At 37.5% G+C, this 11,355-nt stretch overlaps 2 protein-coding genes and 1 pseudogene across 4 annotated transcripts; all 3 read left to right on the forward strand.

Moving 5' to 3' along the window:
* The first annotated feature begins 1,514 nt into the window (after positions 1–1,514).
* LOC126805015 (kinesin-like protein NACK2) lies at positions 1,515–6,957 on the forward strand. Of its 3 annotated transcripts, XM_050532104.1 has the most exons (15): positions 1,515–1,747; positions 2,112–2,373; positions 2,474–2,563; positions 2,669–2,769; positions 2,979–3,092; positions 3,179–3,260; positions 3,501–3,568; positions 3,734–3,793; positions 3,879–4,003; positions 4,124–4,322; positions 4,404–4,493; positions 4,580–4,669; positions 4,749–5,663; positions 6,070–6,380; positions 6,476–6,957. In XM_050532104.1, the coding sequence occupies exons 2-15, from the start codon at positions 2,136–2,138 to the stop codon at positions 6,801–6,803; spliced, it is 2,811 nt and encodes a 936-aa protein (XP_050388061.1). In that variant the 5' UTR covers positions 1,515–1,747; positions 2,112–2,135; the 3' UTR covers positions 6,804–6,957. The 3 variants fall into 3 exon arrangements, with proteins under 3 accessions (XP_050388061.1, XP_050388059.1, XP_050388060.1); XM_050532102.1 differs by having other exon boundaries at positions 4,124–4,493; XM_050532103.1 differs by having other exon boundaries at positions 4,124–4,493; positions 4,580–4,660.
* A 206-nt stretch (positions 6,958–7,163) lies between these two features.
* Positions 7,164–8,362, forward strand: LOC126798754 (triacylglycerol lipase 2-like; annotated as a pseudogene).
* Positions 8,363–9,428: 1,066 nt separating this feature from the next.
* Positions 9,429–11,211, forward strand: LOC126786194 (eukaryotic translation initiation factor 3 subunit K). The gene is made up of 8 exons (XM_050511982.1): positions 9,429–9,678; positions 9,778–9,834; positions 9,928–9,978; positions 10,091–10,153; positions 10,313–10,363; positions 10,444–10,510; positions 10,592–10,674; positions 10,822–11,211. Exons 1-8 carry the CDS (start codon positions 9,538–9,540, stop codon positions 11,023–11,025), a joined length of 717 nt encoding a protein of 238 aa, XP_050367939.1. The 5' UTR covers positions 9,429–9,537; the 3' UTR covers positions 11,026–11,211.
* Positions 11,212–11,355: the final 144 nt, after the last annotated feature.

Here is an 11,355-nt window from a genome sequence, read left to right on the forward strand (position 1 = left end):
ATATAATCTTCGTTTTACTAGCTCATATTTCTTAAAAACAATAATTGTGTAAAACTTTACAAAATTGGATAGATTGATGGAAGAATAATAACAAAGAGATACGAAAAACTTGCAAAACTGAATAGCCTAGTGATGAGTGTATATATAGATTGAAGTTAGTAATATGAATTTAAAACAATGAAACAATTATGGATGAAATTCATTAAATCCATATTCAAATAGATGTAAAAACCTAAAAGTAAGGAAATAATTTAATATAACTTTTTATGTATCATAATGGTAGATCAGACATTTATAAAAAGAATAAATATTGATGATAAAATTTTTTGGGTATAAATTGAAAAAAAATTTGGGTGTGAATGTATTTTAAAGAGGGGGCTTAAATATTGAGCTTATATCTAATTTTCTTGTCAATATTTTACTAAATACACATCTCAAAGTACCAAAAATGCCCTAAATCCATAAAATACAATTATAATAATTATTTATTTAACAATTAAGGTTTATTCATATTTTTTACTAGATTTGCTAGAATGTTTGCCTATATCACACCATTCAATTTAGAATCAAACTCTAATACGTTCAACTTGGAATCCAATAACGATCACAAGTGAAAATCTAAATAAAAATTTCAAAATTAACCTATATATATATATATATATATTATATCAACATACATCAACTTATTTAACATGGTTTCAAGATGAACATGCAATACTAATTCATCACGGCCTGTAGAGAAGAGATATAACATTTGAGGTAGTGACGTATACAACAAAGACCTAGAGAAGAACAACATGAATACATGCATATGATTTTTATTCTCTATTGTGTTTTTTCTATAATAAAGTAATAATATATGTATATCTTAGTCATTTAACCTACCTTTAAAATATGATTTGAAATATTAAATAATAAGGGTGTGTATTAAGAAATAAAATGTGTGTATTTAAAATTTCTCAAAAGAAAATAACTACAATTTTGTGTTAGAAACAAAATGAGTATATATATAGAATGTGTGTTCACACCAGTAATATAAAATAAGGATTATATAAGAAAACAAAAATTAATTAGTTGTAACTATTTATCTAGGAGATGTTTTCATTTTTCAACCAGAATGATAAAACAATGAAGCCGGTCAAAATGAAAAGAAATGAATTTATAAAAATAAAACCTACAAATAATGTTGAAATAATTAATTGGGTAAGATTCAAAAAAAAAAGAGAGAGTAAGTTTATATGAAAATGAGGCTTCAATATGGGTCTATCATTAATTATCTCTACATATTCCCGTGGGCCGTCTACTCTGGGCTTTTTACCCGGCCTCTTTCAGTCAGCCCCGTGTCTTCAGTTATCAAACCGCACGCCGTAAAATGAATGACCCGCTTTCCGTTACGACGCAGAACGTGACCACCCCACGTGCGGTGCGTGCGGTTGCGGGTCCCACATTCCAGGCGCCAGTAATTCAAAAAAAGAAGAAGGAAATATTCAGGTTCGACCGTTCGATTAAGGAAAATGAAAACAAATAAAAACAGAAAAATCCCCAGATAATAAACAACACCAGTAGCCGTTACTTCACTCCCCATCTCTCTCTCTCTCTCTCTCTCTCTCTCTCTCTAAATTTGTTCACACTCTCACTGTGACCAAACCTCTACCGGAGCCAATAGGAAGTGAATCGGAATCCTCCGCCGGCGGTGCTGGACTTCGGCGACTCTGAAGCTTCACTGGAACTCCTTTTTTTTACTATCGTGAGTCTCTTTCTTTGGTTTCAGATTACTGCACTGCTTTAGATTCGTATAGTTTTGCTGTAGAATGTAGCGGTTTTTAGGTTTGAGTGATTTTGTGGTAAGAATGAGGAGTTTTCAGGTTAAATTCGTTGAGCGGGACAAGAAATTTCAAGAATCGCGAGGAGTTTGATAGTTTTAATTTGCTGTTTTAGGTTTTGGTCGACGATTTTGAGCTTGATTTCGTTATCGGAATGCTTGATTTTGGTCATGAGTTGAGCTAGGGTTTCGGTTTTCCCTAATTTGATTCCGTTGTGGTTAGTATCAAGAAACGGATGAGATTGCTGGCATTTTGCTGAATGATGTGGCTGGTGTTGATTTTGTGTAGAGTGGAGGCTAGAAAGTGAAGGAGATGATGATGATGGCTGGGACACCGGCGACGCCGAATTCCAAAATCCGTAGGACTACTTGCTCCACTCCAGGTGGTTCAAGAGTTCGTGAGGAGAAGATATTGGTCACTGTTCGATTGCGGCCACTGAACCGGAGAGAGCAGGCAATGTATGATCTCATTGCTTGGGATTGCCTGGATGAGAATACTATTGTTTTCAAGAATCCTAATCATGAGAGACCTGCTAATCCATACACATTTGGTATGTCCTGCAACTGCTTCTGTATAAAGTGTCTAATTAGGGAAAGTACATTTTCGGCACAAAGTTGAATAATTTTATTTGTTGTTCATACCTGTGACAGATAAGGTGTTTGCGCCGACGTGCTCAACTCAGAAGGTCTATGAAGAAGGAGCCAAGGATGTTGCTTTATCTGCACTTACAGGAATGAATGGTAACTTAACATATAGTTGGTAATCTGTAGTTATAGATATATTATATCGTGTGTGGAAAGGACTTTACGTCAATTCTAAGAGTTTCTAGTTCTTCTTTTTGGCAGCAACAATTTTTGCATATGGGCAGACAAGCAGTGGAAAGACATTTACCATGAGAGGAATCACTGAGAATGCTGTCAAGGACATTTTTGAACACATCAAGAACGTATGGCACAGTTCCATCGAGATCTTAATATGGCTTTTCGATTGTCCTGCATATTGTGAGGGGAAAATTAGGGTCAAAATAATTAGGAACTCACTTAATATCGTTGAAAGTTCCTATGACCTCTCATTACTTGCGTTTAACGCAATGGGTTTGTTTTGTATGTTCTGAGTTTATTTTATTTAATAATTTTGAATATTTCGATCTCGCAGACACCGGAGAGGGATTTCATTCTTAGATTTTCTGCATTAGAGATCTACAACGAAACTGTTGTTGACCTCTTGAAACGCAAATCTGGCCCTGTTCGACTTTTGGATGATGCTGAGGTATTTACAACAACTTTTGTGATTGAGATCAGATAATTTTTATCATATGTTTGTGCTAACTTTTCATGCGTTTTTCTCCAATGTAGAAAGGAACCAATGTGGATAAATTACATGAGGAAATTATTGAAGATGGCCAACATCTGAAGCATTTGATAGGAATTTGTGAAGGTAATGTATTGATTTATGTGGTTTTGTTCAGCAATCATTCCAAGTGATAACTTAGTATGAGGCTTTAGACTTTTCATTTCTAAAATTTAGTTATTGTATGTATCATGTATCCCCCTGTATCAACTTGAGCATCTTTCTTGTTTACATCATATTCTAATGTTTTCCACTACATAATATATTTGGGTAAGATGACCCTTTCTATTCTGTATGTTCCCCTAATAGTAAACATTTTGTTCGCAGCTCAAAGGCAAGTGGGAGAAACTGCCCTAAATGATAAAAGCTCGAGATCACATCAGATAATCAGGCTGGTAAATTTTGATTTTGAATCTTTCCATGAGCCTTTTAAATAAATGTCTTTTAGTGGTAAAATATACATTAGACCTTCATGCATTACTTCTCCTATCATTCATCATTCTAGGATCTTTCTTCCTTACATTGGATTTTATGATCACCTCTTTTTTGTTTTTGTCCAGACCATAGAGAGCAGCCTGCGAGAAAGTTCAGGCTCAGTGAAATCTTTTGGAGCCAGTTTGGTATATTTCCTTGCTCAGTTTGACAGTGTACACAACAACAAATTCTTGTTGAGTAGAAACTGACTAGAGATTTGAAAATTTGCAGAACCTTGTGGATCTGGCTGGAAGTGAACGTGCCTCCCAGACAAATGCAGATGGGACAAGGTTGAAGGAAGGTAGTCATATCAACCGCAGCTTGCTAACACTCACAACAGTGATCAGGAAGCTGAGGCAAGTGCTATATTGTTGATGTGTTTCTTGTAATTGTACTTGGTTAAGATAATTGTTGAGATAATTCGTTTTTTGAACATGCAAGTACTTCTCTCACGATATATATCTTTTCGTATGCAGTGGTGGAAAAAGAAGCGGCCACATACCATACAGGGATTCTAAGCTTACACGAATTTTGCAGTCTTCATTGGGGGGAAATGCTCGAACAGCGATCATATGCACAGTAAGCCCCGCTTTGAGCCATGTCGAGCAGACAAGAAATACACTATCATTTGCAACTAGTGCCAAGGAGGTCACTAATGCGGCAAAAATAAATATGGTAAAAGCATTAGCAGCTTTTCATCTTCTCTGGAATACCTCATGTGATAAACATGCCTTATCTTGCTTCAATAATTTGCAGAGAATAGCCAGACTTGAAGCAGAGTTGCGAAGTCCTGAGCCTTCTGCACTTAGGTCCATACTAGAAGAAAAGGACCTGAAAATTAAGCAGGTGTGATGGAATAAAAAAAGAAGAACATTATTACATCCTCCTATTTAAGTTCTTACTTTGACATGAAATGGACTTTTATTTATCAGATGGAGAGGGAAATGGAAGAGCTAAAGCGGCAAAGAGACCTTGCACAATCACAACTTGAGTTAGAGCGAAAAGTAAACAAGGTGCAGAAGGTACTATTGTATTTTTAATTTGCTTTTTATGATTTTGTGCATTGATAATAACTCAGGTCTTTACCAATTAACTTTCCAGGGATCAAACCAATGTGGACCTTCTTCTGAAGTCGTGAGGCGTCTTTCTTTTCCTGGAGAGGATGAAATCCCTGCTACCACTCCACAATCTCGTACAAGAAATACAGCTCGAAGGCAGTCAATTATGAGGAGATCAGTAACTTCTACAGATCCATCCATGCTTGTGAATGAAATCCGAAAGTTAGAGCAGAGGCAGAGGCAGCTTGGTGATGAGGCAAATCGAGCACTTGAAGTACTGCACAAGGAGGTAGCTACCCATCAACTGGGAAATCAGGAAACTACTGACACTATAGCAAAACTGCTGTCTGAAATAAAAGACATACAAGCAGTTGGCACTATTCCTGAAGTATCTATGATTGAAGGTGAGGCCAACTTGAAAAAAGAGATCACTCGATGGAAATCTCAGGCAGGCAATATTGAATCTCTAGAAAGGAAGCTCGAGAATGTTCAGAAATCTATAGACCAGCTGGCTTCTGCATTTGCAACTAGTGAGGAGAGTTCAGAATGCAAGACCCAGTCAAAAAAGAAGAAACTCCTTCCTTTCACCCTAAGCAATAGCACAAATATGCAGCATTTAATTCGGTCTCCTTGCTCACCTATGACCCATTCACGTAAAGTTATGGATTATGAGAGTGAGAACAAGGTGCCCCAGATTAATGATGCTATGCCTAGTGATGACATTGGTACGTCTGGGAGGTTAAAATGTACTCCACCAAAGAGTGATGAAAATGGTACCCGAAAATCGTCCAAAGACAGAAGTCCGTCTGCTCCGCAATCATCAGTCAGCGTGAAGAAAATGCAGAGGATGTTCAAGAATGCTGCAGAGGAGAATATACGGAGCATCAGAGCTTATGTTACTGAGTTAAAAGAGCGGGTGTTAAAGCTCCAATACCAGAAGAACCTTCTGTTGTGCCAGGTAATTATGCATCTCAATTAGAGTTCACAAGTTTCGATTAAAATTCCATGCTATTTCAATGTCAGGAGTGGTAGTGAAGTAATTCATGCATCATATGAGTATATTGATTAGGCATGAATATCTGGTTTTTGAGATTGTTCAGTTTTTCTGGATCAAATGCTTACTTTTCTCTCAGTCTCTATGCCTTTCCACAAAAACTGTTTTCATTTGTCTTACAACTCATCGGGACCAAGTACTAGAATTTGGATTTATAGGCCCATTTGTTGGGAATATTAGTATAATACCAATGTCGTGCCATATGACATGAAAATATAAAGAAAACAATCACTTATGCTATCACTTCTACACTGGTCAAGCATCTAATAAGTCCACCATATAACATTTGTTATATTTTATTTGGTTTCAGGTAATTTCAATGGAGGAGGACAAAGAAGCTGGAACAGATGAGATGGATAAAATTGATGAATCTATTCCTTTGGCATGGCACCTGACTTTTGAAGAGGAAAGAAGAGAAATTGTCATGCTATGGCATTTGTGCCATGTTTCAATTACTCACCGCAGCCAATTTTATCTGTTGTTCAAGGGCGACCCCTCTGATCAGATTTACATGGAAGTTGAACTCAGAAGGTTGCAATGGTTAGAACAACACTTCTCTGATCTTGGTAATGCGAGTCCTGCACTCTTAGGCGACGAACCTTCAGGAACTGTTTCAGCAAGGTAACATTTCAAACTCCCAAGTTGCTTTTGTGTCCTTGAATCAACTATCTCATTCTTCGTTATAATCTGCTGAAACATTGGCATGGTTTTTGCAGTATCAAGGCTCTTAAGCAAGAAAGGGAGTATTTGGCCAAGAGGGTTGGCTCTAAGCTAACAGCTGATGAGAGAGAGTTGCTGTATGCAAAATGGGATATCCCTCCAGGAGGAAAACAAAGGAGGATGCAGCTGGTAAACAAGCTGTGGACTGACCCCCATAACATGCAACATGTACAAGAGAGTGCCGAAATCGTTGCCAAGCTGGTTGGTTTCTGTGAATCTGGTGAACCTGCTAGCAAGGAGATGTTTGAACTCAATTTCGCTTGCCCTTCCGATAAGAAGACATGGTTGGGCTGGAATTTGATATCGAACCTCCTAAATCTGTAGAACAATAGCCTCTAGCTAGTAGTGTCAGTTCAGTTAAGTCTTTCATCATGCCTGTATTCTCCTTGTATAGGAAGTTTTGTAGTCTACAGGAGTTAGAATGATGAGCTCTGTAATTAATTTTGTATTGTAATGAATATTAAGGGCCATTTTCAGGCATGTATGAGATGATCCTGGTTACTTTAGGAATAATTTTCGATTTCCAGTCTCTTTATCCCACTAATTAATAGATTTCTAGCTAACCGTAAAGAATGGATTTACTAATCCCATAATGGTATGTATGACATCTACAAGGCTATATTTAGGTCTTTTTCGTTACAATTCAACATAAAACAATTCATCATTGTTTAGGGTTAATTCATTATGACGAAGTATCCTTCAGCTTGTATTCTACTTTTTCTTGCTCTGATTTGTGTTGCAGGAGGCACACAATCTAATGGGGATAGTACTGACAATGGTATCTGCCAATTTTTGGTGGAGTCACAAGGCTATTTTTTGCCAAGAACACCAAGTAACAACAGAAGATGGTTACATTCTGGGGCTGATAGAATTCCCTCATGGACATTTTGATAACAAATCGACCACGAACCAGAGACCACCTGTTCTGCTGCAACATGGACTTCTATCAGATGCATCATCTTGGGTACTCAATCCACCGTATCAGGCTTTGGCATTCATCTTGGCTAACCAAGGGTTTGATGTATGGCTTGCTAATACTCGAGGAACAGACTCTAGCCGTGGACATAGATCACTTAAGTGATAAATATCCTGCTTATTGGGAATGGACATGGGAGCAGTTGGCTACCTATGATCTTCCAGCTTTGTTCAGCTATGTGAACCACCAAACAGGACAGAAGTTACATTATGTTGGCCATTCCTTAGGAACATTGACACTACTAGCTGCTTTATCCCAACAAAAGCTGATAAACTCACTAAGATCAGCTGCTTTGCTTAGCCCAATTGCTCATCTGGGTCATGTATCCACACCCCTTGTAAGAGATGCTACTCAAATATTTTTGGATGAGCAATTCTACATCTACGGTCTTCGGGAATTTCCTCCACTAGGGCAGTTAGAACAAACCCTACAGACCATTTTTTGCCTACATCCAGGTATGAAGTGTAACAACATTATGGCTGCTATAACAGGTCCAAATTGCTGTCTAGCTCCTTCAAGTATAGCTCGTTACTATGAGCACACACCACAATCCACTTCGACGAAGAACGTCGTGCATTTGTCTCAAATGATCAGAAGTGGAACCATAAGGAGGTTCGACTACACTCTCCGGATCCCAAATTTTCAGCACTACAGACATTTCACTCCTCCGTTGTAGAACATGGCAAACATTCCGAAAGACATTCATCTTTTCCTTGGCGTTGGAGGGAAAGATGCACTTTCAAACGTTAATGATGTGAAGGCTTTGCTCAATGACCTTAAAAATCATGACAAGGATAAGCTGGTGGTGCAATACATAGAGGAGTATGCTCATATGGATTTTATTGTGGGTTGGAATGCCCATAAAAAAAATTATGGCCCTATTGTCAATTTCTTGAGGCAGCATTGAGAGTCTTGGCTTTCTAATACTGTAGTCTCTAGGACTTAATTTCTTTTGTTTTCCATTATCAATTTCTAAATGTTGCTTTCCTCTAGTAGTTGTCGTAGCTCTAGGCATTTTTGATTATAGCTTTCTCCTTGTGTAACTTGGATTTTTCATAAAAATTTATTAATTTGAAGTTTGAAAGGAAATTATGAGTTTGCCTAGTTCCTACTTTCAGATTCTTGTTGCTTTTTTTGTTCTTCTAATATGAAGTATTGAATGTAGAAGTTTCAAGTCTTTGTTCACGTTATTTCTTCATCTGTTCGAGTTATATGTAAACAGAGAGAGAGAATTAACTGGTAGTTAATAGTTGAAGATGAACGAAATACTTCAATTCTGAGTGTTGTTCAGATCAGCCTGGCTACATGCATAATGTTTTATGTTACAACTATCAAACTCAACCTTCACGAATTCATTGGTTTAATATTTTCCTCTATTTACAGAATATGCAGAAAAGACATCCAGTGCAAGAATGTGCATTGTAATTTTTCTGGATTTTAGATCAGAGAAGTTTCATCACTCTCACACAAAAGTCTCCATTGAGATAGAAAGGTGCACAACACAGTTCTAGCTTTGAAACTATCTCTGTGCATGATTGATAGGGAAGATAATTAATCTAGATTCTGATTGTCATAAGGACGTCAATTCTTTTTATAAGATAACATTCACCTTATTGTTAACAAAAATTTGTGTATAGAGCCTTAAAAAAACTAAAGCAACAAAGAAGTGAAGTTTGTGCTAAAAAACGCTTTAGTTGTCTAAAATTGTTAAGGAGTTGAGTTTGATAAATAAAGTTATTTACGTTACTCATAGATCTGGGATCAAATCATAAAAGTCGAACCCAAAATTTAAAATCTAGATTGTTTAAAATGATACTTCATATTAAAATTAGAACTTTATCTTCTTTTATGTTATTATGTCACTGATAATTTATATTTTTTTTAGTTACGAAAATACCTCAAATTTTAGGAGTACGGGGTTACGTAGGTAATTTGAGATGCCTTCAATGGTTATAGACCTCAGTGGAGCAAAAACCCTCGAGCTCTCTCTCTCGCTGTTTTCGTTTTGCGCGAAGGAGAAGTAGCCAAAACCCTCGCCACTTTCGTTCGTTAGGGTTTCAGTGAATTTTCAAAGCCGAAAAGATGGGAAGAGAGGCTCCACAGCAAACGCCGCCGTCGCCGCAGCAGCAGCAGCAAGTGTCGTTCACGGTGGAGCAATTGGTCGCCGTCAATCCTTACAACCCCGATATCCTCCCCGATCTCGAAAGCTACGTCAACGAGCAGGTCTCGCCTTCTGTTTCAATCAATTCGATTCGATTTGTTGATTAAATTTGCTTTGATTGATTGACTGAATTAGAGTGAAATTATGATTTCGATTCTTAGGTTTCGTCACAGACCTACAGTCTTGATGCGAATCTATGCCTTCTTCGTCTCTATCAGGTGAGATTTAGGGTTTAGGAATAGTGCTTTTGCTTCTGTTTGGATTTTCGTGCTTTGTTTTGTGATGGTTTTTGATGTGGTTTTCGTGTGCAGTTTGAGCCGGAGCGTATGAGCACTCAAATTGTTGCTCGCATTTTGGTTAAGGTATGCATTTTAATCTCGAAAAACTTTCGACTTTTGGTTTTCGATTGTTATTGTTTTTAAGTGGTGGTATAGGAAATGTGGTTTAAGTTTTGTGTGTGTGTTGATGGTGTAGGCGCTGATGGCAATGCCGGCTCCTGATTTCAGCCTCTGTCTTTTCTTGATTCCGGAACGAGTGGTATTGTTCTTTTATTCTCTGCCGATTTACTACTTGTTTGTTTTCATTAAGAGTTGCATATTGTATCGGTGTTTAGTTGTTGTTTTGGTCGATTGAGTAGTTTAAAAGCTTGAGAGTTTTGATCAACGAATTTTGTACTTTGTTTCTTTTTCTTATCAGCAAATGGAGGAGCAGTTCAAGACACTTATTGTTCTATCTCACTATTTGGAGGTACAATTGCTTTGTTGAAAAATGTGGTTTTTCATCATCACTCATGCAGTCCCTTATAACTCTAGTTCTTCTTTTTGCAGACTGGAAGATTCAGTCAGTTCTGGGATGAAGCTTCTAAGAATCGTCACATACTTGAAGCTGTCCCAGGTATTTTCGTGTACTTCATCTGTCCATTGTTTATGTTATCTGCGTTTTGTAATTGTGGCTTACTATAGGAATTGGTTTCAGGTTTTGAGCAAGCGATCCAAGCCTATGCTGTTCATGTTCTTTCCTTGACTTACCAAAAGGTTCCCAGATCTGTGCTTGCTGAGGTATATACTTGTTGTTCCTTCCGAACTTTAATTTGAAAGGTCAAAAGTTTTTAGTATATCTGGTCAATTTATTGGATCTCTGTAGATTCATTTATAGCCTAGTGCAGCTGTCTCTGGAAACTTAAAATATCCTGTGGTTTGACTCAGGCAATCAACCTTGAAGGTATATCTCTGGACAAATTTCTCGAGCATCATGCTGCCAACAGCGGATGGGTTCTTGAGAAGGGTCATGGCAAGGGCCAACTCATTGTCCTACCTCGAAATGAATTTAACCATCCGGAGCTGAAGAAAAGCACTGACGATGGAATTCCGTTAGATCATGTGGCTCGAATCTTTCCAATTCTGGGTTGATGCTTTTCCTGCCCATTTCCATATGGAGTTATGGACCTTGTTCCCATATTTCAAGCTTTGGATTCAAAACTACTTATATGATTACATGGTTTAGATGGTTCATTATGTGGCTCTGTAGCTTCGTTTATTCTATTTTGACTTGCCGAGCATACATTAAAAAGCAATGGAAGGATTTGATATTAAGTTTATCTGGGTGGTCTTCTTTTTCCTTTTGCTTGAAGCTTTATAAGAGGAGAAAAAGAACTCAAATCATTTGCTGTGTGGGACGCAACTAGGCTAAAACTTGCTGCAAAACCTTGCTACATAAATGTTCTGTAATGGCGGTTCTCT

This window comes from Argentina anserina, chromosome 1 (assembly GCF_933775445.1).
Source record: "Argentina anserina chromosome 1, drPotAnse1.1, whole genome shotgun sequence".
Lineage (NCBI taxonomy): Eukaryota > Viridiplantae > Streptophyta > Magnoliopsida > Rosales > Rosaceae > Argentina > Argentina anserina.

Coding starts and splice junctions, on each gene's coding strand:
- LOC126805015 (XM_050532102.1), top strand. CDS start 2,136: ATGATGATGATGGCTGGGACACCGGCGACGCCGAATTCCAAAATCCGT. Junction 3,261..3,500: donor TTTGATAGGAATTTGTGAAG/GTAATGTATTGA, acceptor TTTTGTTCGCAG/CTCAAAGGCAAGTGGGAGAA. Junction 4,494..4,579: donor AGGACCTGAAAATTAAGCAG/GTGTGATGGAAT, acceptor TTTATTTATCAG/ATGGAGAGGGAAATGGAAGA.
- LOC126786194 (XM_050511982.1), top strand. CDS start 9,538: ATGGGAAGAGAGGCTCCACAGCAAACGCCGCCGTCGCCGCAGCAGCAG. Junction 10,154..10,312: donor TCTTGATTCCGGAACGAGTG/GTATTGTTCTTT, acceptor TTTTCTTATCAG/CAAATGGAGGAGCAGTTCAA. Junction 10,364..10,443: donor TTCTATCTCACTATTTGGAG/GTACAATTGCTT, acceptor TTCTTTTTGCAG/ACTGGAAGATTCAGTCAGTT.